The sequence below is a fragment of the Balaenoptera musculus genome, chromosome 6 (genome assembly GCF_009873245.2).
Source record: "Balaenoptera musculus isolate JJ_BM4_2016_0621 chromosome 6, mBalMus1.pri.v3, whole genome shotgun sequence".
NCBI lineage: Eukaryota > Metazoa > Chordata > Mammalia > Artiodactyla > Balaenopteridae > Balaenoptera > Balaenoptera musculus.
This window is the reverse complement of record NC_045790.1, coordinates 14,080,782-14,108,558: the sequence shown is the minus strand read 5'-3', so window position 1 is coordinate 14,108,558 and position 27,777 is coordinate 14,080,782. Positions and strand designations below refer to the sequence as shown.

At 37.1% G+C, this 27,777-nt stretch overlaps 1 protein-coding gene across 1 annotated transcript in view; it reads left to right on the top strand.

The window, feature by feature from the left end:
* Nucleotides 1–3,228: 3,228 nt before the first annotated feature.
* ADAM28 (ADAM metallopeptidase domain 28) overlaps nt 3,229–27,777 on the top strand; it is a 56,864-nt gene continuing 32,315 nt past the window's right edge. Inside the window, exons 1-9 of the mRNA XM_036855762.1 lie at nt 3,229–3,375; nt 10,092–10,195; nt 14,124–14,200; nt 15,702–15,780; nt 17,616–17,692; nt 19,316–19,508; nt 21,260–21,331; nt 22,234–22,305; nt 26,990–27,159. Of these exons, the coding sequence (XP_036711657.1) occupies nt 3,324–3,375; nt 10,092–10,195; nt 14,124–14,200; nt 15,702–15,780; nt 17,616–17,692; nt 19,316–19,508; nt 21,260–21,331; nt 22,234–22,305; nt 26,990–27,159 (896 nt within the window). The 5' untranslated portion in view covers nt 3,229–3,323. The remainder of the gene's footprint in view (nt 3,376–10,091; nt 10,196–14,123; nt 14,201–15,701; nt 15,781–17,615; nt 17,693–19,315; nt 19,509–21,259; nt 21,332–22,233; nt 22,306–26,989; nt 27,160–27,777) is intronic.

The window sequence follows — 27,777 nt, the reverse complement described above, 5'->3', positions numbered from 1 at the left end:
GATGATTCTAAATAATTACTGTTGAAGAAATTTTGAAAGTCTTGAATGACATAAACATACAGAGAACACAGCAGAACGATTATATTTATTAAATCTGATACAATCTATGAGTCTTAGTAACCTACCCATAATTGGGTCCTTTTTTTCCCATGATCCCACTCTCGGTTTTAGGTCCATCTACTCCTAAGAGGTAAAGATAAGGTGTTTTAAACCTTGATCACCTCCCCTACCCATTTATCTATGTCTGTTTCTCCAGAAGTTTCTTTTTTGAGGCGTGCAGCAGGGAGGAAAATAAGAAGGGAGGGTATCCTATTGTGGTACAGATACTCTGCTCCAAGAAACACTTCCCAAAGCATCAATGAAAAGGCAGAGCTCAAGACCAGATCATCCCGGATACATTGATCCTCACTGTCTGTCTCCTGCTTGGTGCTGTGGGGTCCTTTCACTATCAATCTTTCCCAGCCAGCATCCCTAAAGGATTTCCTTTTTCTGATAATCATCTCCCAGTGAACTGTGGCCCTGAAGGATGGAGCAGGATCTGAGTAACTCCAACGCTACCAAAAGACAATCCTTCATAAGCTACACACTGCTGGAGTCCCTGCAAAAACTCCCTTAATACATCTGGACCTCAGTTTCTGCATATGTAACTTGGAGTTGTTGATATCTACATTGAAAAATTTTAATAGGAACTAGCAACATCACATACAATGCACTTCAAATGGCATCAGGCATATATTAAAGGGAAGGGGCTTTACAAGTGTCTTATACATTACAATGCATAGGAACTACACAATCTGGAACACCAGTTCAAAGTGGTAATGTTCTTACCTGTGTCCAGATCAGATTTCATTCCTATTTTTAATCAAATGATTCAAATGGATCATCTTGTTAGAATCCTCTTTTTAGGTGACATTTAACTAAGAGAAATTTGTGTAGAATAGAGGATAAAGTGAACATTTTACAAACACTTTTCAAATGTTTATTATCGTCTGATCCTTATAAAGTCCAGTGAAGTAGAATGCTGGAAGTTATTTGCTACATGACTTTGGAACTTAACTTTGCCCGTAATCAAGATTTAAGAGAAAGTTATATTCCCAGTGTAATAAAGCAAGTGGCAGAGTAAGAACTTGAACCTGTATTTTCCCACTCAAGATCCTGTGCTGATATCACAACAACATCTTCCCATTCCCCCAGGCACTCTTTGCTCCAAAAACACCAAAACATTACCAGCCATAAACTAATGTGTTATGAGGCATCCTCCTCACTTCTTCTCACAGTTGGTTCTTCATTGATCTCATTGTTCTTGCCTCCAGGAAGCTTTCCTTGCCCTGCTAGGATTTCGGCAGAGAGGTCACCTCTGAACTCTGACCTCTGACCTCTGTGCCTAAATCTATCATAGCACTAAACACAAGGTACTGTGATATACGGACAGTACTCACTTTGCACAACTTCATGGTAACCGTTCTTGCCTATCTGCCTCACCAGACTGTAAGCATCTCAAAGGAAATGATTGTGTTTTCAGCCATGACCTCAGTGTCCTACGCATAAGATACTAATGAATGTGTACAGAATTAATGGAGAAAAACCATGTAATCATTTAAAAACAGATGTATTCTTTCTGTTCCCTGAAAGAAACAAACCAGTAGAACTTGGATGGAAGAGACAAGACAGCTGTGAGATTCCCAGTCCTGATGGCTGAAATGTTCAATAACTAGATTAAAAGATTCCCTTATGCTTGTTGGCCAATATGTGTATTATCATTTAGAGATATCCCTTTTCATTGCAGTCACTAGTATAAGAATGTGCTTCAGAATCCATAAAATGATGCATAATTTTAGTGGACCAGGCATGGGTTTTGTAATAATACTTCAGGGTTGTTTAGTAGGAATTGTATATTTATTTCTCAACAGAAATATAACTGGGTGTATAAATCAGCTCCGTAAGTAGGAAGCATTAGAGTCTGTGAGTAGGAGATCAGACAACACCAAGTCCAAATTCCACTCCTACCACTTACTAGCTAGCTAACTTTGGGCAAGCTGCTTACTCTTTTTATTCTATAAAATGAGGAAAACTGAGTCTTAATCTTCTGAATTTTTAATCTTTTTAAACCCCAGTTTTTTTCATATAAAAAATACGGGTAAGATGATATTTATCACACAGGAGTATCATAAGAATCCATATGATAATAAGTATAAAGGACCTAGAACTTAGTAAGCAGCTCTAATTAATATTAGCTATTTAATTAGCTATACTGTGTGATATCTGGGCATGCCAACTTAGACTCACTACCACCTGTGACAACTCCTGAAATTTTCCTGGAAATTACATTTTTTGAGTCTTAAAGGCTTCCCCCAACCCCCTTCTCTTGGTTGTTATTGATGATACAAATACCCTTGGGCAGCTGAAAAACCTTGAGCTTATAGAGTCATACATTCTTATTTCATGATAGTTCAAGCTCCCTGAGATCACCACTGTGGAAGAACAGGCTAAGGATACAAAATAATTGGAAAAGAGAATTTTATATAATAATGGGATTGGATCAGAAATTGCTTCACTGAACCACATGTATATGTGAGAGGATAACTTTCTCAATACATTTTTGCCAACATAGCAAATACATATATAAATACATATACATGTATTTATTTATTTTGCTTTTTATGTTTTAAATTTTTATTTATTCATTTTTTTATTGAAGTATAGTTGATTTACAGTGTTGTGTTAGTTTCAGGGGTCCACAAAGTGATTCAGCTACATATATATGTATGCTTTTATATATACATGTATATATGTGTATATATATATATTTACAAATATATATATACATTTTCAGATTCTTTTCCCTTAGAGGTCATTACAAAATACTGAGTGTAGTTCCCTGTGCTGTACAGTAGGTCCTTGCTGGTTATCTATTTTATATATAGTAGTGTGTACATACACATATATTTATTATACACATAATAAACACACACATTTATCAAGCTACATTGAACCACTATTGCAGTGGCTTATTGGAATATAGTATTTTATTGGAAATGTACTACTTCTGAGTGGGGAATATGGGGAAGAAAGAAAGAGAAACAATAGCATAGGATCAAGGGACCTTAGAGCCAGACTGCGGCCAGAACTTCCGCCTGCTGTGCCATTGTCACAGGACCATAGCTCCGAGGTTGTGCAACACCTTTAGTAAACACTTCCTGAAGCAGAGACAAGAATGAGCCCTGAGGTTTCATTCTGTCTCACTTGAGAGGAAGGTTCAGACCCAGCAGCGCACGTCTGCTTGAGACAGAAGGACAGACACCAGGCTCCTGGGATCCCCCAGCATGTGGCGAGGGCTTCTTTTGACGACCACTTTCCTCCTTTCTCCACCTCCGGGTAGGTGTTTAACTCCTTTTCAGGTTCTGTTAAATACCCAGGGAACTGCCTGCTTTTCATCTTCTCCCAGTATTTTTCTTTAACCAATTTTACTACCCAGTTGAGCTGGTTTAATTTGTTGTTTGGGGGGGCTCTGACTGATTTAAACACTCAGTGTAAAGGAGAGGCAAGCAGACTTCTTGAATCAATATTTACACATCTGATCTGAGAACACTTAGAAATCAAAGGGGAAATTTCATTCAGCATCATTAAAGAATGGAAGGCACCAAAATCAACCCTGTCAGTTTTTAGAGCAGTTAAGATGAGGCAGATTTGACTGGTTATTGTGGTACAGAAGGTTTCAGAAAGTATCTGTTATTATTATTGAGGCCAGTTTGATTTGTCCTATTCCTTTCGATCACATTTTTATATTTAGTCCTTTCATTATTGGTGATGATAAATATGACGAATTAGAAATAAGTAGTGGACCCATTTCATGTTTATAAAGCACTGTGATATTACTTGATCAAAACAATGTTGCCGTTGAACTTATGTTGATCATTCACTTCCATTTTGCTGGTTAGATCAAACATTTGTCGACTGAAAAAAAAAAAAAGCACAATGTGAGAGTTGTGAGTGAAGTTTTATTTGGGGCAAAATGAGGACTATAGCCTGGGAGACAACCTCTCAGATAACTCTGAGGAACTGTTCAGAAGAAGCAGGGCAGGGAGATCGGAATTATGTGTTTTGTTGAAGGGGGATCCATGGAATCAAGCATACATTTTGGCAGGAGGTTGCTGCTAGTCACGGTGAGCGGATGTCTCCATTAATAATTTTAGAGCTTTTCTAGATATGAGAAAATGCAAGAAATTGGGTTCATAACATCTTCTCCTAAAAGTATCTAATTATCTGAAGGTCTGTTCTGCCAGTTTTTCCCAGAGTACAGAGTGTCTCATTTCTGATCTTTGCCGGCCCTGAACTCCTGTTTCAGGCTGTGTGTTGAAGGTCAACTACTGCAGTGGCCAGTGACTTCATTCTTGAAGTGCCATATGGCGAGCAGCAATTTTTAGTTTAAGAATTCAAAAGTAGAGTAATATTGCTTCCTAATAATCAATTATATCTAGCATGTCTCTCCATCTCTGATGAATTCTCCAATTAGATTTTGGTTAAAGTAGATTGGCTAACACATTTCCTTTGTTTATTTCTACTTCGAGAGCTTATTGAAGTCAGCACGTTAGCTTCAGTGCGTGAGACTCCTTCCCTGCTAAACCTTTTCCTGGGCTTTAGAATGTTTGCCGGGACCTAGAAATGGTAACAAATTATCAACAAGAAGGATGGGGTTAGGTAGGGAAATATTCTCCTACCCCTTTTGCCCACACAGTACTTTGTCACTAAAAGCGACTTTCCTTTTATGCTGGTTTCTGATTTGTTTTTCAGACTTGGGAAAGTTTTACTTAATATCTTTTGGTATAGAACTGTGCCAGGAATTTAAATTATTGACTTAAAATTCCTATTTTTTGAGTCAAAGTTAATAGAAATCTTCTTTCCCTACATTCTCCAAAAGTAGGATCACTGAACACTCTCTGGGACACTTTGCTTGGTTGAAACGTAAGGATTGTTTGTGTACTAGCCATACACAACAGCATATAGATCAAGCTGGATCTGTTAACAGAATAACATAGCTACCAGTGGGGTCCACCCACATTATAGCCTTTTCGGTGAATTTGGGCATACCAACTGATTCTGTTCTCCTGTCTTTGCATTCACATCATTTGCCCCAAGAGACAAAACAGTTTTAGAGGTTGTGTCTCAAAGTGTGACATCTCTGAATACTTGGTGAGAGGGGACAGAGGTTCTGAAGTGGCTTTTGTGAGGACGGGGAGACGAACAGAAAGCTGCCTTCCCTTATCTTCCATCTGGAACAGAAAGCTGCCCCCTCTTTTTTATTTTCCATCGTGTATTTTCAAGAATGTCTCCATGAATCCGCCTGCCAATTCAGGGGACACAGGTTCGAGCCCTGGCCCGGTAGATTACACATGCCGCAGAGCAACTAAGCCCGTGAGCCACAACTACTGAGCCCACGCGCCTAGAGCCCGTGCTCCACAACAAGAGAAGCCACGGCAGTAAGAAGGCCACGCACCCCAACGAAGAGTAGCCCCTGCTCACCACAACTAGAAAAAGCCCGCGTGCAGCAACCAAGACCCAATGCAGCCAAAAAAAAAAAAAAGGAATGTCTCCATGGTCACTGAAATAACTCTGAAATGAAATACCCACTGAAATGTAAGGCGTAAAGCAATTTCCATTTTCCCATCTCCTCATTTTTTTGTTTCTCTGCCCCCGTCATCCAGAGAATAAGTATGTGCCCCTCCAGCCATGACTTCTGCCCAGTTCTTACATACGCAAAATTTAAAAATGAGGTCAAATCAGGCCAACTGTTTGTAATGAGCTTTACAATCCCCTGAGAAAAATAACTGATAAGATTTCATTGTAGGAAAGGGAAAAAAATTTAAAGAATGTGACAGGTGTTTGGGGGTGAAGAAGTAAGGAGAAATTTCTTTACTTCAGCAGAATATCCAGGAGGTACAGTACTTTTTGAAATTATTTTATTTCAAATTGCAATTTCTTCCTGTCTTCATAAGCTGACTGGAAGACCCCAAAGAGTACACGTAATTTAATCTTTATAGCCAAAGTGATAGACGTAATTAGGATGTGTTTTTTCCCTTAGTGTTTGTACTCACTTTCACTGCATGAAGTTTAAAATCACCAGATAGTTTGATGGGGTACAGAGAATCCCAGAACTTAAAAGTCCATGTCATTGCATAAACCCTGATTCAGGGCTTAACATCATGTGTTTAGTTTGAAAAGACATTGCTTTCAACAGTTTGGAACAGATTTGAAGAAAAATGGAAATATCAGTATTATGTACAAAGGGGCTAAACTCTAAAATGGCTCCAAACACATTAAAATATAAAGTAGCCATCCAGACTAATGTCTGGTATATTAATCTTGTCAACAAGATTTAACTTTTCTAAAGACAGAGGGAGGAAGGCAGAGAGAGAAAGAGAGATAGAGGAAGGAAGAAAGAGAAAGAAAGAAAGAAAGAAAACGGTTGGAAGGAAGGATGAAGGGAGGGAGGAAGGAAGGAGAGAAGTTTCCAGATTAAAAGAGAGTAAAGAGACATGAAAACTAGATAAAATACCTGACCCTAGAGTGGACCCTGCACTGGAATGGGGAAAATGCTATAAAGGATATTATTTGGTCAATTGACAAAACTGGAATACAGATGGTAGATTAGATAAAAGTACTGGCTCAGTGTTAAATTTCTTAAATTTGAGAGCTGTGCTATGGTTGTGTAAGAGAATATTCTTATACTTAGGAAATACTCAAGTTTGTAGGGGTAAAGAACCATGATGTATGTAGTGTAACTCATCCTCAAATGGTTAGAAAAAATTGTGTGTATGTGTATGTATATTTATATACATATGTGTATATACACATATGTATATATGTGAGGGACTGAGAATATTCAAAATCTCAGTGACAACAACCTCAAAATATTGGTGGCTTACAAGAATACTTTATTTGTCACTCATGAACATGTTGGCAAAAGGGTAAATCTGTGAATTAGGTAAATCTGGGTGAAGGATGTAAAGACATTATTTGTACTATTCCTATGCTTGCAATTCTTGTATACATTTGAAATTATGGCCAAATAAAAAGTGTTTAAAAGTACCCCCCCCCCAAAGATTTAACTTTTCTAAAACTAATAAACAGTGAAAATAATTATCTAACCCAAAGCCAAATAACAGTTTTCTTTTTCTTGATCCGGTTTTGCTAGTCAAAACTAATCCATCCTGTGAGTTCTGTGGGAGGGAGAAAAGCAAGTATTAAAATGAATTAGTAGAAACATATTGTGTTTCATCTCAGATTTGTGTAATCCCTGGATGACAGTTAGTTGTGTTTGTTCCACAGGCCTCAAAATAATTAGTCTGCTGTTATTCAGCTGGGAGGAGACTGCACCATCACACTTTAGGATGAATGAGCCAAACAGCACTTAGGTCTATTGCCTCTCTTTAACTGCTGTATAGTTTGTTGTATCTCAAATCTCATTCTTTCAGGGCCTTCTTGGTTTCAGAAAAAGAAGGGTCATTAAGGGAAATTCTATCTGTTATCTTTAGAGAATGTACCCTGTTGCAAGAATGTGAAAAGCTCGAAATCTGTTCACTTCAAACTGAAGAAAGTGAGAGGTTGCTGGAGGCCTTTTCAAAAATATTCTGGTTTAGTTTATTCATTGATTTGTTTTGGTTGCCATTTGGAAGTGCTTGGCCATCAAAGAGTTGGAAAGAAATTTCTCCACTGATTTACAAGTTTAGACTCCATATTTCATAGTCAATTGGGAAACATTAGCATTTAGATACTAACTAGAGGCATGGAGATCAATGTGTATATCAGAGAAAATTTGTGTTAGTTGGATTGGCCTGTCCCCTTCTCACCACTTCTGATGGGGAACATGTGAGTGTTATCCCTTTCTGCTTTTATAAAAAGAATTAGTTGGGTAGTTATTATTTTATGAACTGAGGGCAGCTTGGACTAATATTTCCCATCAGAATAATGTATGTTTCATGCAGCATTTTTAGAAGAGTTACTCTGGTTGCAATGTTGGTGAATATATGGCTTCATGAGCTCCATATTAATGGGACTAATTGCATTGATTGAACACAGTCCTACAAATAGCATGCGGGTGCCTTATGGTGTACTTAGAGAGCAACAGGAGACTGTACGGAATTGTGTTGCTACCATCAGTTAATTTCTGGCAATAGTAATTTTCTTACCCTTGGCATCCTATTATTTTGAAATAATTATGATAATTAGGACAATTTTCACTCGATGGAAAGAAAATGACTGATTTACTGTTCCTTTAGGCTTTTGAACCTCGCTTATTGTTTTAAAACTAACGTTATTATTTTCCTCTACCAAAAATTAATTAAATAGAAATAAAAGATGCCCAGTGATTAGCTCTATAACAGCAAGAAGTAAGTGACTGAGGGAACTTGTGATGTAATTCTTGAAGTGTGACTATGTAATGAAACGTTTTATCACAAGGTTCTGATTAGAACATTGTTGAAATGACCGTCACCTATTCAAAGAGATCACTGGAGATTCTGTATTTATTTGCATAAAATTGTAGACTACTTGAATTGTTCTTCAAGATCATTTAATCTGCCCCCTCTTTTCACAATTAAAAAACCCAAACTAAACCCAGAGTTAATGTAGTCTAGTGTTGATGCCATGGCTTTAAGTGTTTTTGAATTATTTTTAACAGTAAATCTTCAGCCAGTGAAAGAAACGCCATTTCATCACTTTAACACTCCATTTTTGACCCAGTGAGCTTTTAGCAAATTTAATCACTTTTTCTACTCTTCAAAGTTAGATGCAAATGGCTCTTGAATGGTCAGAAGAATGAAAGCCATCCTAAAATGATAAAAGAAAATCGATATCACTTGGAATTTTGAAAAGTTTCTACTTTAGTTTCTGAAGAAACTTTGAAAAAATAAGCATTTATTCTCTGGAGCGTCACTGGGATAAGTGTACATTCATGCAAGGTGACTAATGAAAAATACTGTGTTATTTGCTAAAAGATCAACCCCAGTCACATAAATTTATATTACCATAGAATTTAGGTTTTCCTATTTTAATGAGCTAGAATTACCCTCTAGTCATTTAAAGCCTTTCCAGTTCCAGTTAGGAAACTGCTGGGTTGGGGCCATACTGTGGATCCCTGTTCCCCTGTACCTACATTCTCTGTGGATCTGCAGCCCCTTAACCTCTAAAGAGCTGCTCTGTTGACATTTCTTCAGGCACTTCTTTGTACAGAGCAGGGACTGGACCATGTGGGCAAATAAAAAAGAAAATAGAAAATTCAGCGTCAGCTTTGGGAAAACTGAATTTCTCTAAAAAAAAAAAACTTCTAGAAACAACATTGGAATGAGAATTCAAGATGCCAATAGTAGGTTGAATCTTTCCAATTCTCTTTCAATATAACTGCAGGTCCAGAAGTTTTCTTTCCAAGCCAGTCCTAGTGTTCTAATTGTCTGCTTCTGCAAGTTTCATATTTTTCATGTTTTGTATTCAAAAAATGAAGGTATGTCTGTACTGCAAAAGTCAGCCCATTCTATGGAGCTGATATTGGAGCCTTTTCTTACTGATTTCGTTTCTTTCATTAGTGTAAAATATTGCTGTTGGAAAACCCAAGAAAAATATATTAGAATCTGAAATGGCATCCATTAGTTATTTCATTTTTATGACACTGTGTAGTTTCAGAGTGCTTCAACTTGATTATTCTGACACTGATTAGCTTCTTAGAGGATTAGTTTGGCTTCTGTTCTCCTGTCCTGGCTTTTGCCTGTACTGTTTGCTACCTTCCCCTAGGGGACACAAAGTGGTAAAGAGAAGCGGGAAAATTCCAAAGAAATATGTTCACTAAGCTGAGAAACACCGGTAAACTTTCAGTGGGAAAATATCTGAAGATCTAGATTAAAGATCTGAGAGGAAGAGTGGGCTTCTGATTTTGTTGACCTTTTCTGGTGTCTGCACTTTTATAACTCTCTCACATAACTCAGTTAAAGCCCCTGCGTGTGGCATCATTCATCAGAAACGCAATCAAGATGACCACTACCGAACAGCCTATGTTACTTCTGCTTAGCTGAATCTTCTCTAACTTTTTTTTTGGGGCTCAGTAAATTCTATAAAAGAACTCCCTGGAGTGAAAAACTATGAAGTGGTTTATCCCAGAAGACTTCATCCACTACATAAAAGAGAGGTCAAGGATCCAGGTCAACAGGTACAGCTTTTGATTTAATAAAGAATTTTGAATACATGCACACACACACACATACACACACATACATATATATATATATATATATATATATATATATATACACACAGACATATGCATATATATAACTATATTTAATATGTAGATATATATACATATTTTTGTATATATACATATACACATTTGTGTATGTTTTTTAACCTATCTTATCTTTATTAATCTTCACGATAACCCAACATTCTATTATTAGCTTTATTTTGATTTTAGAGTTCTGGCAGTTGAAATTAACTGTCCAAGGTCACACAGAGGGTAAATTTTAATTATTTATGGTAATTTATAACTTATTCTGTTACTTCTAAAGAATTTGATGCAACTTCTTTTATCTATCTCTTTATGTATCTCTATCTATCTATCATCTATCTATACATACACACATACAAACAAAACCGTGAACACTAAAATTGAAGTAAAAAATAAAATATTATGGGTGAATAAATGCATATATGTGTAGTAAATTAGGATTAATTACTGTAATTGAACATAAAATTTACCTCTGTTTTTTCAAAAAAGTCGGCTATTAAAGTTTGTAGAATTCTTACCACTTGACAAAACACACATTCTCAGTCAAAAGAGGAAAGCTAAAACATGATGATTCATTCCACAGCAATTTTCTAATTACCTACACCTGGAAGTCTTCTGCTGGGAACCAGGAAAATACAAATAAATGAGACATAAATGACAACTTTTACATCTACCTATTGTAAGATGAAACTCACTGGAAGCTCATATTCCCCAACTGGACAAAGTTCCTCACAAATTATTTTTTCTAAAGCAAACACATGTATAGCAACAGAACCCAGAGTAGACTCTGTTTCCCAAAATAATTGTCTCTCAACAAAATGTTTCTGCTAAATTTATATAGGACCCATATGCATTGGATTCCCTGTCAATATGGCTTTCTTCAAATGCTTTCTGGCAGTCTCTTAAAAATGCCAGCTACATTTTTCACTGAATATTTTGAGGTGAAAGCCAAGTTCCTAGAAATTAACTTTGTGGTTTCTGTGTTGAGACTCTTGGTCTTCCTTGTGCAAATAATTGATTAGCAATTACTCGAAACATTTAGAATTTAGAGTGCATGGGGCAGAGGGGATCTCTGTATCTACATAGATCTCAGTTTGGATTGATCACTTCTCAAGGCAGTGAAGAGGAGGACTCTTGTACTTATTGTTATACCACTGTGCCCTCTGCTGGACCAGAGAACTAAGGCACCAACATTACCTGTCAGGTATGCCAAGAACATGGCCCATCTTTCTGACTTCATGACACCTGGCCACATTACTTAAGATTTGAGCTAGAATGAAGTCATCCTCTGAAGAATTTTCTGGAGGAGGCACTAACAGCCAAGGCAGAATCTTAAAGATTTGATTCATGATTGTATCCTTGATTGTATTTTACATACATGGCATAAGGAGACCTGAAGAAGCGTTTGTTGAATAAGTGAGCAAATGAGTAAGTAAACAAATAGACAAATGAATGAGTGTAAGTGGAATACATTTCCTATAAACCTGCATAGATGTATAGTCAACACATTCTCAGTCAAGGTCCCTGATGTTGAAACTTACATTCTAAAGGTGGTCACTATTCTTCCTAGGATTCAGTCTTCAGATCACATGCTTCCTTAGAGGCCAAAGTCATCTTGCTGTTGGTCCATGCCTTAAAACAGAATATCTGGCATCACAATGCCTCCCCTATTGGGAACAATGTCAGGCGTTAGCTAGGTCCACCAGGGCTTTCAGAGGCCTGGGATTACTGTATGTTATCACAATAGTTGGGCTACAGGGTTTCCTTTGTGTACTCACAGGCATCATGTTGACTTTACAGTTCTGTTTCCATCTCAGAACCATACAGGACTCTAATCGTCCCAATCCACCCACTAGACCTTACCCATGGTGTTTCCTGGAGGAAATTTTTATTTATATGTCCCTGTGCCCAGCTAATCTTACTCAATGGGCTCCAAATCATTTCCTTCTAGTGGAAGCTCTCCAAATCAAGGTGCCTATTTCCTCTCCCAACCCATAGCTCAGAACCTAGATAGAATACAAATAAGACACACTTCTTATTAGCAGGCATTGTTCTCCACCATGAGCTTCTACTTGAGAAGCACAGTTACAACATTACCCAGTGCACCCTCTTTCGTATAGTCTCTGGTTTTCTTCTTTGCTGTTTTCTTTCATCCATACCCTCTATGATAGTATTGGCTAAAACTCCCATTACCCAATTATCTTTTCTGAAACAACCTCCAAATAATATTTTATCTGAAAATCTACTAAAATCCATTGTTGACAGAAAACAGATATCTGGAAGGCTCTTCTGTATGGAAGGTCATATCTGGTATCCTCCTAATATTTTCATTTTATCTGGCCTTTCTTAAGCCTGAACAAGAAGTGGTGACAACAATTCTCCATGACGTTTGTTTTCAACCCTCAGGCTTTTTTCCAGCTCTTGTTATTCATGAAAGTGAACTGAATTATAGTAGCTTCCCCTCATCTAGACCCACAATGTAGGATATTTATAGTCTGAGATTTTTGACACCAGAGAAGACTTCAATAACTGAAAATTTAAAGGAAATTTTAGCTGAAATAACTGACCTTGGAGATGGCAAATCCCTGCACAATATTCTGACCAGATGGCTCTAACTTTCTTTTTTTAATCAACAATTTTATTTTATTTTTAAAAATTTTTATTGGAGTATAGTTGCTTTATAATATTGTGTTAGCTTATACTGTGCAGCAAAATGAATCAGCTATATGTATACATATATCCCCTCTTATTTGAATTTCCTTCTCATTTGGCTCTAACTTTCTATTGTCCCTGGATGAGCTCAGGTCCTTTTCTCTCCTTCAGGAGAGGGAGTAGACAAGAAAGCTTGACCTTAGGTGTAACACAGCAGCGGAAGCATCACTGAGTCCATAATAACCGGTGCTCTATCACATTTGTTCTGCCATATTGGATCTCTTTAATAACGACAATGTCCTGGTACTTCCCAGTGAATTGGTAGATATTACGTGTCACCATGGCTAATAACCTTGTTTTATAGAACAAAGTCAGAATTCAGTACCTGATAACATCTTCTTTAAAATTCTTCTGTATAGACCTCTCTATCTCCTCCTGTATATATAAATCTAAACTTAAAATAGTTCTCCTTTTCCACACAGTTTACTAGAAGTGACATTTTTTTCTCTTTCTGAACACCCGAGACTATGTTTTCTTCCTGATGACTTCTTCCTGCCTTGGGGTACAGATTCCTGTTATTTTGTCCATATTCTGCCCTCCATGTAGCCTTGAGAGGACCTCTAGACCAAAAATCATCAGTTGAGAGGCTTGCAGGTCTTTGGGTCTGTGTGCATAGTAGTACTTCTTCTCAAATAACTTCCCCACCCTGTGTCACCTGGCTAATTCATATCTCAGCTTACATGTTCCTTCCTCAAGAAAGCCTTTCCCTGCCCTTAAGATGTTAGACATCCTACCCTGCTTCCAGATTCACACCCCTTATCATATAACTCACGTTTATTGTCTGTCTTTCCACAATATTATAAGCATTCTGACAGTCAGCACCGATTTTTCCTGCTCAGAGGCCAGTTTCCAGAACTTAACAGTGCCTGGCATATAACCCGCACTCACATCGTCTTTGTAGAATGTGAGGCTGGCTGGCTGGATAGATGGATTTGTATAAAGGTCTCAGATAATTTGTCTATTCAGTTGGCAGTTGTTTGACTTGTTAAAAGAGACAGAAGCAGACATTTGGAATTATAGAGACCACTGTTAAAGAAAAGCAGGCATTGCTTTCTAATGATGAGACAGATGGACATAGCCAAATGAATCTGTGTGTGTATGTTTTTAATCACCAGTAAGTGTTTGTGCATTTTTGCAGGAAAAATTTGAAACTGAATTGAAGTATGAAATGACAGTTAATGGAAAAATCGCAGTGCTTTACTTGAAGAAAAACAAGTAAGAGTCTTTACTTCTGATACTGTCCTCACCAACAGCCAGTTAGCATGTGGCAAGTGTGTGACAATTGAGTCTGTTACTACTTATGACTCCCACAAACCTTGGCTAATCGCCTTTTACTCTCAACTGACCCAAGGGCTTCCGCGAGTATTTGTTCGTACTGAAGTAGTAGAGACACTGAGTAAGGTAACAGTTTACTAGTATTCTGCTAGTTGAAGTCATAAAACACAATGAATGAGGTGCAAGCAGACGTATATTTTATCAACTTCTATGAAACAGCACATAGATTTTTAAGTCTCCCCCATGCATCACTGCATTTTGTTATTTTAACACTGAAAGATTAGATATTAAAAAATTTTGCAACTATTTTCATCAGAAAAACAAGACATACATAAGTTAAATAAACTCTAGAGCCAAAAAACAAGTCAGTGGTAAAAACTGAATCAGGGTCCCCTGATTGCAATGCCAATGCTCTTTCTACCCAGCCAACAACTAACCCTCCATTTTCTCATACATTACATTTTCCTGTATTCCTTCATTCTCTTCATTCAGTTCATTGAAATTCAACATTCTTTTTCAAATTTCACTACCTCAGCTCTCACCCAGATCTTGATCATCCTATATCTAGACTATATCCAAAGTAGTTTTTTCCTAATTCTATGCTTTCAAGCTTTTTTAATCCCTAAATTGTTCAATATAGGGCAATGAGATTTTTTTTTTCCCCTCAAATAGACTATCACCTTTTGCAAAAAGTCACAACTGTCGAGAGTTTGGAAACAGTGTGGTACAATGGAAATAGTACAGGCTTTGAATTCAGGCAAATCTGGATAGGATTCTTTGCCACTTGAACTGTTTAATCTCATCTGCAAAATAGGGAGAGTAATATTTATCTGGTAGGATTGTTGAAATGATTAAGTGATATGTGTAATAGGTCTATCCCAGCGGCCAGGATAGAGATGGTACAGAATACGTATTAGTTACTTCCTTTTTTCCTTACCTGCCTCTTTTAAAAATATATTCAGACTCCTATTTGCTGGTGGATAATTGAAAGAACTTTAAGAAGCTCAGTGAGAATGCTGAAAGAGCCCAAACTACCAAGTGCAAGTCAATTTTCAATATACTTTCCACTGCTGCAACTGTTAACAGTTACTGGTAACTGACAAGGACTGGGTGAAAAAGGCAGTCATCCTTAGCTGTGGGGAAGAACATTGCTCTTTTCAGTCATTTTTATCAACTTTGCCCTACTCAGTTCTATTTCTTCCTCAAATCTCTCCTCAGACAAACATGCAGAGTCTGATGAGGCAACAGACATTGTTCCACACTACTCAGGAATGTCCCTGCCCTTCCCACTCTCTCCAGTTTAAGCATCCCTTTCACGCTTGGATTTGTCCTGAAGGGCTAAGAGATAAAACTTTTCTCCACACCCAGGGAAAGCTCTCACTTTGATCACTGGACTTTGCAATTAGCATGAGTAAACATGACATTTTCCCCCCACCCCCAGGGGTCTCCTTGCACCAGGCTACACGGAAACATATTATAATTCCACTGGAAAGGAGGTCACCACGAGCCCACAGATCATGGTAAGACAGAGTATCCTAAATTCATTGCTAATTGACATGTGACCCACACACTCAGAGGCAGTGTCATTGCCAATTAGTGAAAGTGAAATGGTGTTATAGCAACGATGTTTTTTTCAGCAGTAGTAATTTCTTTTTTTTAACTTTTATTTTCAATTGGAGTATAGTTGATTTACAATATTGTGTCAGTTTCAGGTGTACAGCAAAGTGATTCAGTTATACATATACATATATCTGTTCTTTTCCAGATTCTTTTCCCATATAGCTTATTATGGAATACTGAGTAGAGTTCCCTGTGCTATACAGTAGGTCCTTGTTGATTGATTATCTATTTTATATATAGTAGTGTATATAAGATGTGGTACTTATATACTATGGAATATTACTCAGTCATAAAAATGAATGAAAAAATCACATTTGCAGCAACATGGATGGACCTAGAGATTATCATACTAAGTGAAGTAAGTCAGACAGAGAAAAACAAATACCATACGATATCACTTACATGTGGAATCTAAAAAAAAATGATAGAAATGAACTTATTTACAAAACAGAAACAGTAGTAATTTCTTAATAGATCCTCTAACACTTTTACAGTTTGACAAGAACAAATGTATTCCTTGACCACCTTTAAGGACTCCTTATAGGAGAGTGGGCAGAAAGAGCTTCTTATTTTCATTTGAAAAGTAAAGAATTAAATGTATCTGGTGTTCTTACTCAGTGCCAATCACCTCTCAGGATCATGTAGTCTCTCAAACTTAAGACTATTTCCTCAATGGTAGAATTGTAGAATTCTATGTTTTCCCTAAATAATTTCCACTCTGGACACTTATTCAGAGAAGAAGACAGGATGAAGTGGTATGAGGAGTGTTTTATCCTTGCCATTTATTCCAAGGAAGTTTTTCAAGCATCTTCTTCCATAGCAATGCACAGAGGTTTATGTGGGCCAATACCTCACCTGTTCCAAAGTAGAAAGGTGAATCTGACTGAAGTACATCCATGTGGAAAAGTGCTAAGACTGAGCATTTTGCTTCGAGTGGATACAGGGATGTTAAACTAATCTAGTTAGTCTGGTGGCACTCTTTGGATAAATCAAGAAATAACAACACAAACTGAATAATCCATTCGTTGGAAAGAGCTCATCAGTGTTAGGAAAATTTAATGAGCAATTAGCCAAGGGAAAGAATGAATGTCTGGTGTTTTGGGGGCTCAGGTTTTAAACTTACACCTGTGAGTTGATTTTTTCCCAGACTGTATTCATCCCTGTTATCCTTCTTCCGCAACAACAAAATTTACAACAGTGTTTAGTTAATGCCCCCTAAGCATTTGGGATCATTATCTAAATAGTAAAGATTTTAACCACAAAAGGCTGTTTAAAAAAAATTTTTTTTAGGGAGATTTCCCTGGTGGTCCAGTGGTAAAGAATCCACCTTCCAATGCAGGGGATGAGCGTTTGATCCCTGGTCGGGGGACTAAGATACCACATGCCGTGTGGCAACTAAGCCTGCATGCCACAACTACTGAGCTTGCGTGTCTCAACTAGAGAGCCCATACACCACAACTAGAGAGAAGCCAGCACGCCGCAATGAAAGATCCTGCATGACTCAACGATGATCCTGTGTGCTGCAACTAAGACCCGATGCAGCCAAAGAAATAAAGAAAGAAAGAAAATAAATTTAAAAAAATTTTCTTTTACATCTCTAATTGACTGTTGTTCAGCATAAAATGATTTGAAAACATTATAGATCTTGTTTCAAGATTTCAAATTCAAATTTAGTAGCGGGTCTAAAATACATGCACACTTTTCCTTTGTCAAACCCCTTTTCCCTTTTCTCTAGGATGACTGTTACTACCAAGGACACATCATTAATGAAAAACTTTCTGATGCTAGTATCAGCACATGTAGGGGTCTAAGGTAAGGCTTCATAATGGTTTGTATGTACCTGTGATGATGGGTGTGTATGTGTGTGTATAATTACCTAAAGAATCTCAAATATAATAAATTATACTATAGTTGAGTATGAATTCTAAGGGCTCAAAAATTTTGAAATTTGAAGGAAACATGGCTTTTCTTGGTAGTAGTTTGTAAGTTACCCCTCTGAATTGCTTGCAGAGTTGTTTTTGTTTGTTTGCTTGTTTTCAAAATATAGTTTTTCGAGTCCCAGTTTTAGAGTCAGAATCTTTAGGGAATGGGAGCACCTCTCTTCACTCTAAACTCTCTCTAGTGTGTCCAATCCATGCCTATGACATCCATTTCCTTCGGGATGTTAATGACTTGTCATGTATTTGTCTACAGTAAGATATCTCTTCTGATGCCCAGACTTCATTATCTCACTTCCTCTTCCATATCTCCATATCTCTCCATATCTGGATATCTTAAGGAAATCTCAATCTTAATATACTCCAAATCAAACTAATGATATTCTCCCTAATGTGGTGTTTTTCCAGTGTTTCTTAACTCAATAAAAGATATAGTCAACCAACCATCTAATGCAGAAACCTAGGTTCCTTGATGACTTCTTGCCTTTCAAATATGCATTTTCAATCCATTTAACAAGCCCTACTGATTATGTGTTCTAAATATTCCCTGAGATTATTCACTACATTCTCTCTCTACTGCCACATCCTAGTCCAAACTGCCATGATCCTTTAGGCAGACTATTGCAATAAATCACCTAACTTATTTCCCCAATCCACTCTTCTACTTCCATGTATGCTTAGTCCAGTCCCCCTTCTATATATTCTCAGACTTTTTCTTCCTAGTAATTATCTGCCATAATTGCATGTATTACGTATACATCATATAATTGTATATATTTGTGGATCAAATGTGATTATTCGATCCACATCCATCTTCCTTATTTGAATATAAGCTCCATGAGATGAGAGACCACGACTCTTTTCCTTTTACCTTCTGCCCTTGCTCCAAAGTCTAATGAATAATGGTGCTCCCTAATTCATGGTTAAATGACTCTTAGCTCAGGGCTTCAGCAGAGAGAATCGAGAAGAAATTGATAATATTCATTGATTATGTGCCTTACGTATCATCTCCTTCAATCTTTACAACTATCCTATTAGGTAGGTATTATTATTCCCATTTTAGAGGTGGAGAACTGAGGCTATGTGAGTTTAAGTCATTTTCCCATGGTATCATGGATAATAAGTGATAGACCCAGAAGTTTAACCCTATCTATAAGACTTCAAAGTCTCTTTTATTGTCGGTGTATCTTTAGAGCAGACCAGGCATGAGAATCGGAAGGACACTTGACTGAGAGTCAGGAATTTTCCATTCTAGCACCAGTTCTGACACAGGTTAGCTATATGACTGCAGTAGTTACTTCTCCCCAACTAGTCCAATTTCCTCATAGAGAAAATAAGTTTAGGTAATCTCTAAGGGTCTCTTCAGCTATAATGTTATACTATATTTTACTGCCATGAGCTTAGAATGCTTTGGCATTGGTCATTTTTTGAAGTCGACAAGTCGTTAGTGCTCAGAACTGGAATATTTTTAGGAAGCTTAGATTCTTGTGTTTTTCAGGGGTTACTTCAGTCAGGGAGATCAAAAGTACTTCATTGAACCTTTAAGCCCCACAAATCAGGATGAACAGGAACATGCACTCTTCAAGCACGATCCTGATGAACAGAAGACTAACAGCAACTGTGGGATGGATGACATGTTATGGGTACCTGAAATTCATCAGAATGCAGTCCCATCGGCCACCAGTCTTGTGGTATGCCTACTTTTATTTTTTATTTGCAGTGCTCTCATGTATCTCATCCTGGCTGCTAAGGGCTCCAGTCTTAGTAGCTCCAACTGACTGAAACTTTACAGTCATTGTTGAAACTAGTAGGTTACAGAGACATTAAAACCTTACTGTGCATTGATGATTTATTTAATGAGTGTGTAAGAATCAACTATTATTAACAACATGTTGTGTGCAAGGGTTAAAAAGATGCATAGATATAATGCTGGCCTCCTAGAAGCAGACAACTTTCACGATGCTACAACATACAACAAAGGTGTAAAGTATTATTACTGCTTTGAGATAAAATACCCTGCTGTCTCCATGAATGAATTTATTCAATAAATCTTTCTTAAAGTACTGCCATAGGTGCTGGGGATATAGCAGTGAGCAAAATAAATATCAGATCTTCCCACAGGAACTTAGAATATTCTTTCATACCTGGAATTCAGCTTCTGGTCACAGAAGGAAAATGAATATTGCTTGTGTTTGAAACTATAAAATATATACACAAAAACTTTGTCATTATTACCTTAATTTTCTTTAGGATACACTTCACATCCAATCATCTCTTCTACTGATACATGTTCTCAGAATGCATAAGCACTGGACAGAATAGGTTTGAATAAAATAGAATCTCTGTTGGGTTCAATTTGCTATGGGTTTAAATTCTACCAGCGGTATGATATCTAAGGGTCCAGGAAAATCACTCTGAGCTATATGTTCCTATGAATGTTGATCTCCTGGTTTAGCTTGGTACAGGCCTCTAGTCTTTCTGTCTCAATTCCTTGGTAACTGTGTGCAAATAACCTCGCTCTCATGACATCTTATTGTTTGGCTTTGCTACTCCTTCTCAGTTCCTCTCACTGTTATCCCGCCTCTGATGGACCACTAAATATTAAAGGCCTCATGTAACTCAATACTGGGTCCCATTCTTTACTTTATCTACACATTCCTCCTAGGTAATCTCATCCAGTGCTATGTCTTATTTAAATAGGAACTCTGCGCTAATTACCATCAAATGTATATCTCCAGCCTTTGCCTTTAGAGGCCAGACTGTTACAAGTAGCTACCTACTTCATGCTTCTAACCCTTGTCTGAATCTCTCATCTGGCCTCTTATCAATTTGTATTGATTAAAGAGTTCAAGAACCCAGGTCAGTAAAAAATCTACTGTGAAACATGGTTTTTGTTTTTGTTTCGTTTTGTGGAGAGGAAGAAACTGAAAATAGGGAGGCTTGGAATGTGGGAAGGAGATCAAGAACTATCTGAGAAGAAAGGACAGGCTGGGTGCCGTGGTGTCTCTGGGCTTTGCACCATTGGTAAAGGAGGGTGTATTCACTGGGATAGGAATAAAAGGCAACCAAAACAAAACAAAACCCAGGAGGATGCTGAAGTTAACGTGCCTCTGTTTCACAGCAGGCTAGTGGAGAAAGTCCACCGTTCAAAAAATATGAAGACTTTGGTTTTATTTTTAGCACTCAGTTGTGTAATCCTTTACACTCTTTGGTAAAAATGAAGGGGCTAGACTAGAGTATCACCAATGTCTCTTCTACCTCTGACATTCTGAGCCTTGTCTATAGATGATTCTGGATGGTTAGCTAGAGTCAAAATGTTAATATTGTCTTCCTTCATTCCCAGACTAACCAACTCTTACAAAATTACACATTTAAAATTTAAGAATGACTCTTGCAGAAAAAGATGTTGTCTTAGTAATCTTCTTTTTTATGTTTATTATAGAAGTCCAAAGACCAGAAGCCTTGGGAACAAAATAAATACATAGAATATTTTTTGGTCCTGGATAATGGTGAGGTAATTATATCAGATAAATGTGTCTTTTAAAATGCTATACTACATAAATTTATTATGCAAGATATTAAATAATGGATAAGTTTTTAAAAATAATGAGTATGAGCTATTCTTTTTTACAAATTGTTTTGAACCTAGGAAATATGACATATAATTAGACTGATATGATCTTACCTTTTAAGGAATGTACACCTAATATGATATGCATAGACTGATTTTTTTGCACTATAATGCTCCTTTCTCATTGTCTTAAGAGCTCCAAACTTATTTTCCAATTAAATTCCTTTGTCACTTTGTCTTCTGTTAAGTAGTTAAATCATTGGTAAATTAAAGTTTATGCTCATCAGGGAGTGGTAAATAAAAAAAAAAAAAAACTAATGGATAGAATTTTCTGAAAAAGATGATTTTTTGGTAATATTCATTGTTAATCTTCTTTTATAAGAATGCATTTTATATATTGATTATTCTAAACCTGAAGTCCACATGTGTGCTCTCAAAAGGAAAAATTTTGTGTTATGATAATATGAGTAAGTTAGTTCAGACCCTAAAATTTTGACCTCTCTTATTATACTAAATTCACTTACTGCTCATATTTTTTGAAATAAGTAGACTATTCCTTGCACTAGTGCCCCACAGCTTAGGAAACCATGGTATTTAACTGAAAATATGTCTGCAATAGCTCCTTAGAGCTTTACACTGAGCTAGTACTTCAGGGGACAAAACATCATCTCTTCTCCCAAACTGCTTTAAATTAGGTAGAGAAATAAGGAAGTGCTTTGTTTTTAATGTTTAAATGTTAACTTTTATAACTGATCATTAATTATAGTAAGTAAAATAAAGTGAAATTGCTTTTTTTTACCTTCCAATTATATTCATTTCTATCAATGTCTATATTTTGTCTGTAGTTTAAAAAGTACAATCAAGATCAAGAGGAAATAAGAAAGAGGGTGTTTGAGATGGTCAATTACATCAACATGGTATGATATATTTTATTAAGTGTAATTTTAACAATTTGCTACGTGGTGTCATTGGGTGTTTCTATGAATGCTCATGAAGCAGGGAAGAAAAGCCAATAGTCCTAAGACTAATATTGCTTACTGGCTTTTGAAGGGTGACCACAACTTTGGCAACTTAATTGAATATTAATATTACATGATAGAGAAGTAGCTCACGTACTCACCACACTATTCTCAGGTCCATGAAGGTATAGGAGGTGGTTTTGTTTCATGGTTTTTGTTTTTCTAAAACCCAGTAAGAAAATGCTGACATACAAATCCCAAAAGAAAACCAATCTAAGGAAGAAAACGGAAAACCAACCAACCAACCAACCAAAAAACAAAATAAGCCAAGCTCTGGTACAGTAGCAGCTTTCAATACCTAATCTCATTTAATCCTTGAACAACACTAACATATTATTAAATGTAATTTATAGCTAAGAAATTAGTTTCTAAGATGCAAAATAACTTGCCTAAAATCACAAAGTTAGGAAATGGTAGAGAGAAGATTTGAACTTAGATTGGTTGGATTTCCAAGCCTATTTCCATTGTACAACTGTTGATTCAGTTCTTTAAACATGATTTTATTATCTAATTTCTAAAAACTTTTAAAAAATGATTTTTATATCCCTTCTATTTAAATCTTGTTAGTTTCCTATTAGTTGAACATATGGTTACCTACTTAGTTGAAATGGCTGAGTCACTTGTGGTCCTGCAAATCCTCTGAGGATAGAAATAAAACGAAGGTGGATACAATGACCAAGGTCATATCTCATCTTCTCACCACAAAGAGTATGCTGACTCTTCTTAAGGAGCCCCAAGAACTGACCATATTTATTGAGCACCTACTTTGTGTCAGGTACTTTTCTAGATTATGGAAATAAAATGGGGGACAAAACTGACAAATATCCCTTTTTTCAAGGAGTTATCCTTCCCTTCAGGAAGTTAGCATCCTTGTTCAAGGAGGCAAACAAACAAGTCAAATAAAGAGTACGTAAGATGGTGATAAGTGCTATATAGAAAAATAAAGCAGAGTTTTTAAAAAGAGAGAGAGAAAGAGAGAGAGAGAGAGAGAGGAGAAAGATTGAGATATCTTGGGTGCTGTGTTAGACAGGGAAGTCATTTCTAGTAGGGTAACATTTGAGTAGAGACTTGAAGGAAGGGAGAGAAGTCTGAGCCTAGGCAGAGCAAAGGACCTGAGGGCAGAACCTAGATTGCCTTGTTTGAGGAATAAGGGGAAGGCCACTGTGGCTGGTTGTAATAAGCCAGGGCTAGGGTGGGAGATGACATCTAAAGGTAGCAGTGACCAGAACCTGAAGGCCCTGTGGGTCTGCATAAGGACTTTGTTATTCTTTTTTTTTTTATTGAAGTATAGTTGATTTACAATGTTATGTTAATTTCTGCTGTACAGCAAAGTGATTCAGTTATACACACACACACACACACACACACACACACACACACACACACACACACACACATATATATATATATATATATATATATATATATATACACATTCTTTTTCATATTCTTTTCCATTATGGTTTATCACAGGATACTGGTTATAGTTCCCTGTGCTATAAGTAGGACCTTGTTGTTTATCCATCCTATATGTAATAGTTTTCATCTGCTAATCTCAAACTCCAAATCCTTCCCTCTCCCACCCCCTCTCCCTTGGCAATCACAAGTCTGTTCTCTATGTGTGTAGTCTGTTTCTGTTTCGTGGATAGGTTCATTTATGTCATATTTTAGATTCCACATATAAATGGTATCAGATGGTATTTAGCACTTTGTTATTCTTAATGAATGAGGAAGACATTGGAAAGCCTGAGCCGAGGTGTGACATGTTCAGATCTGTGTTCTTAAAAGATTACGTTGGCCATTCTGTTGAAAATAAACTGAAGGAAAGCAAGGGCAGAAACAAGACCAGGTAGGGGAATCGTGTCATAATTCAGGGCAAGAGAAGATGGTGGCTTGAGAAAAGGCAGTGATGGGGGACCTATTGAGAAGATCTGATGTCTGGATAGAGTCAACTGGGTTTATGAGGTGGGTGGAAGATGAGAAGCATAAGAAAAAGAGTGGAGTCAGGTGACATCAAGGGTTTTGACCTAAGCAACTTCAAGAATGGGGAACAATGGTGGGGGATAATGGAAATCTATCAGAGGAAAGATTAGTATTTCCATTTTGGACACATCAACTTTGAGATATCTCTTTGTATAAAAATTTTTAGGTGGAAGTGCTGGAGATACAAGATTGAAGTTCAGGGCAAGAGATGGCAGGTCCAGGTCCATAGATAAATCTATGTCTTTACCACATATAGATGCATAAGACACAGGTTAGCAAACTGTAGCCTGTGGACCAACTCTGGCCTGTTGCCATTTTATTCAAACACAGTCATGCCCATTTGTTTACATTGTTTATGGTTGCGTCCCTGCTACAATACCAAAGGTGGTGAGTAATTGCAACCAAGACCACATGGCCTCAAAGCCTTAAATATTTTCTACCTGGACCTTTGCAGAAAATGTTTGTAAAATCACCAAGGGAATGGGTGTAGATAAGTAGGAAAAGGACACAAAGATATATACTCGAAGTACTGCTCTAAGGAGGAGTAAGAGGGGAGGAGGTGAGAGTGGAGGTGAGACCACGGAGTAGACAGTGAGATAGGAGGAAATCCAGGAGAGGTTGTTATTCTGGAAGCTACTTGAAACAAAAATCTATCAAAGGAAGACATGATCAATGCTGTGAGATGCTTCTGAGGGCCAGGGACTGGCCACTGGATTTAACAAAGTAGAAGTTATTGGTCTCCTGGATGAAGCAAGTTTCTGTGGAGTGTAAAAGCATGATTCCAGGGAGTCCAGGAGACAATGAGAGAAGTGGAATTAGAGACAGCAAATACAGAAGTTTGGTTATAAATGGAAGCAGAGAAATGGGGCATAAGTCATTGGAGGAAGAATCATAAGGAGAAATTCCGGTCCCGCCATGATGAGGCATCCTTTTTATGCTGAGGAGAACCATTGCACGAAAGGCTAAACACTGACAATGCAAAAAAGATGGAATAATTGTTGGAGGAATCTCTTTGACCCGGGGAGAGATGGCAGGTCCAGTGCATGCGTGGAGAAGTTGCCCTTGGGCTCACAGTTCATTCATATAGTGAGGAAGGGGAAGCACAGGTTGTTTGAACAGGTGTAGACCAGTCGGTGGTCTGGGTGGGAGCTTGTGGAAATTCTCTTCTGGTTGCATCTATGCTCTTCGATGAATTTGGCAGCAGGGACATCTGCTCGAAGTGAGGATTTAAAAGAAAGTGCCAGAATTTTTGAGAAAGAAGAGCAAGCATGAAAAAAATGTATAGAAGGTTGTGAGAGTGAATGGGTTTGGAATGCAGCAGGTTTGCTGAGGGTGGTTCAGACCACTTGAGGTAGTGGTCAATGGCTTCTAAGTGAAAGCAGCCAACATCATTTGCTTTCCCCTGTCTGTGTTCGGGGCTTGATGGAGGAGAGACAGAAGGGAGAGTTTGTTTTAACTGGGATTGGAGTTTTGTCAGGTGAGTAAAATAAAGAAGAGAGGAATAAGGAAGTTGGAAAAAAATCAAAGGCAAGATTTTAATCTGATTAGATTTTTACTTTACTTTTGATGATAATTGCATTCCTCAACACTTTTCTTGTTTTCTTGTTTTTTTTGAAAAAATATCTCCTCAGGTTTCTCAGCAGAAAGTTGTCCCAGGAGAAAGCCTGTAACTGTAGTTTTTTCCCCAGCTTTATTGAGATATAATTGGCATATTACATTGGGCAAATTTAAGGTGTTCATTGTGTTGATCTGATATACTTATATATTGCAAAATGATTAGGTTCGCTCACCTAATAGGTTGGCTAACACCTCCATCACGTCACATGATGCCACCATTTCTTTTTTGTGATGAGAACATTAAAGATCTACTCTCTTAGCAATTTTGAAGCATAGAATACAGTATTATTAACTTTAATCACCATGTTGTACATTAGATCCCCAGAACTTATTCATCTTATAACTGGCAGCTTGTACTCTTTGACCAACACTGTGCAGTTTTATAAACTGTAGTAGTAATTTAAGTTTTTATCTTTAGAGTAAGTGTATTGTCTCATAAGCTTAACTAGTTATTTCTAAAGGTTATTCTATATGCATTGTAGATTATTTGGTTCAGTCCAGTTTCAAGTATTAGAGGTCCTTTACTTTATTGTAACTCACATTGCAAGACTTTTTCATGTAGCCTGTTCCTTTTCTGATGTCCAAATCAGCACCGAGTCAAGCCTGCTAATTCTGAAAAATTATGACTCTGAGGAGGTTACATAACATTTGAGGAAATATATTTATAGTAAAGTCATAGTCATGAACTACTAGCAGGAAATTATAATATTTTTTGAGGTTGCAAGCAGGAAAAGTTTTAGACCCTTTGTCCCAAAAAAGGGAGTTTATAGACCTGAAATATCTAAGGGTGTCTGTCTTGCCTACAAATGGGGACGCTAGTGTCTGCCAAGAGATGGTAACTTCCATTTCACAAGTATGTTTGGAAAGAAGGTTTTTACAGTGCTGTTGTAAATAAGTTTCAAAATCTAAAGTACATTGAAAATATTAAAAGATAATAACACCATTATGCGTTGTTACTTTGCCATTTATTCTCTTTCAACAGCTTTATAAAAAGCTCAATACTCATGTTGCCTTAATTGGGATGGAAATCTGGAATGACAAGGATAAGATAAAGATATCCCCCAATGCAAGCCTCACCTTGGAAAATTTTGCTAAATGGAGGGGGGGTGTCCTCCTAAGAAGAAAGCGTCATGATGTTGCTCAGTTAATCACGTATGTATAGATTTTCCCCTTTGTATGTTCTGTGGTATTTGCCATAGACATTTTACAAAGCCTTGGCAAAGCAAATGGTATCTCAGGTTACAGGTTTACACATAGAGCATTAAAGTTTAAAAAGTATTCATTTGGATCGTATGTTGCATGTACTCTTACTTTTGTTCCCACTATTTCTTTTTCTTTTTTTCTTTTTTTTTAAGAGAGAGGCTAGTAAGTGAGCAATGATTCATAACAAGCTTGTTTGTTTGATTGTGTAGAACAGAAAGGAAAGGCAGGTTTAGATAATGGCAAGAGGGATTTAGATTCAATGTTTTAAAAGAATGGATTAGCTTTATGCACCAGTCAGGACAAACTTCTAGGACAGAAGGAAAATTGAACATGATATTCTAATCCCATACTTCTACCATCCTGCCAAAATGACTAATTAGTGACTAATTTAAAAAATAGGGGAAATAAATCCAACAGCTATACATGACACAAGACTGCTAAGCATATGCCTCAAGACAGTTCTGCTGGATGGTTTGCAGCTGGAATCAGTTTGCAACAAAGAGTGATTTAAAATTACTTGAGTTTCACTACCTAAGAAAACAGTGGGTGTCATGGGAAATAAGTGGA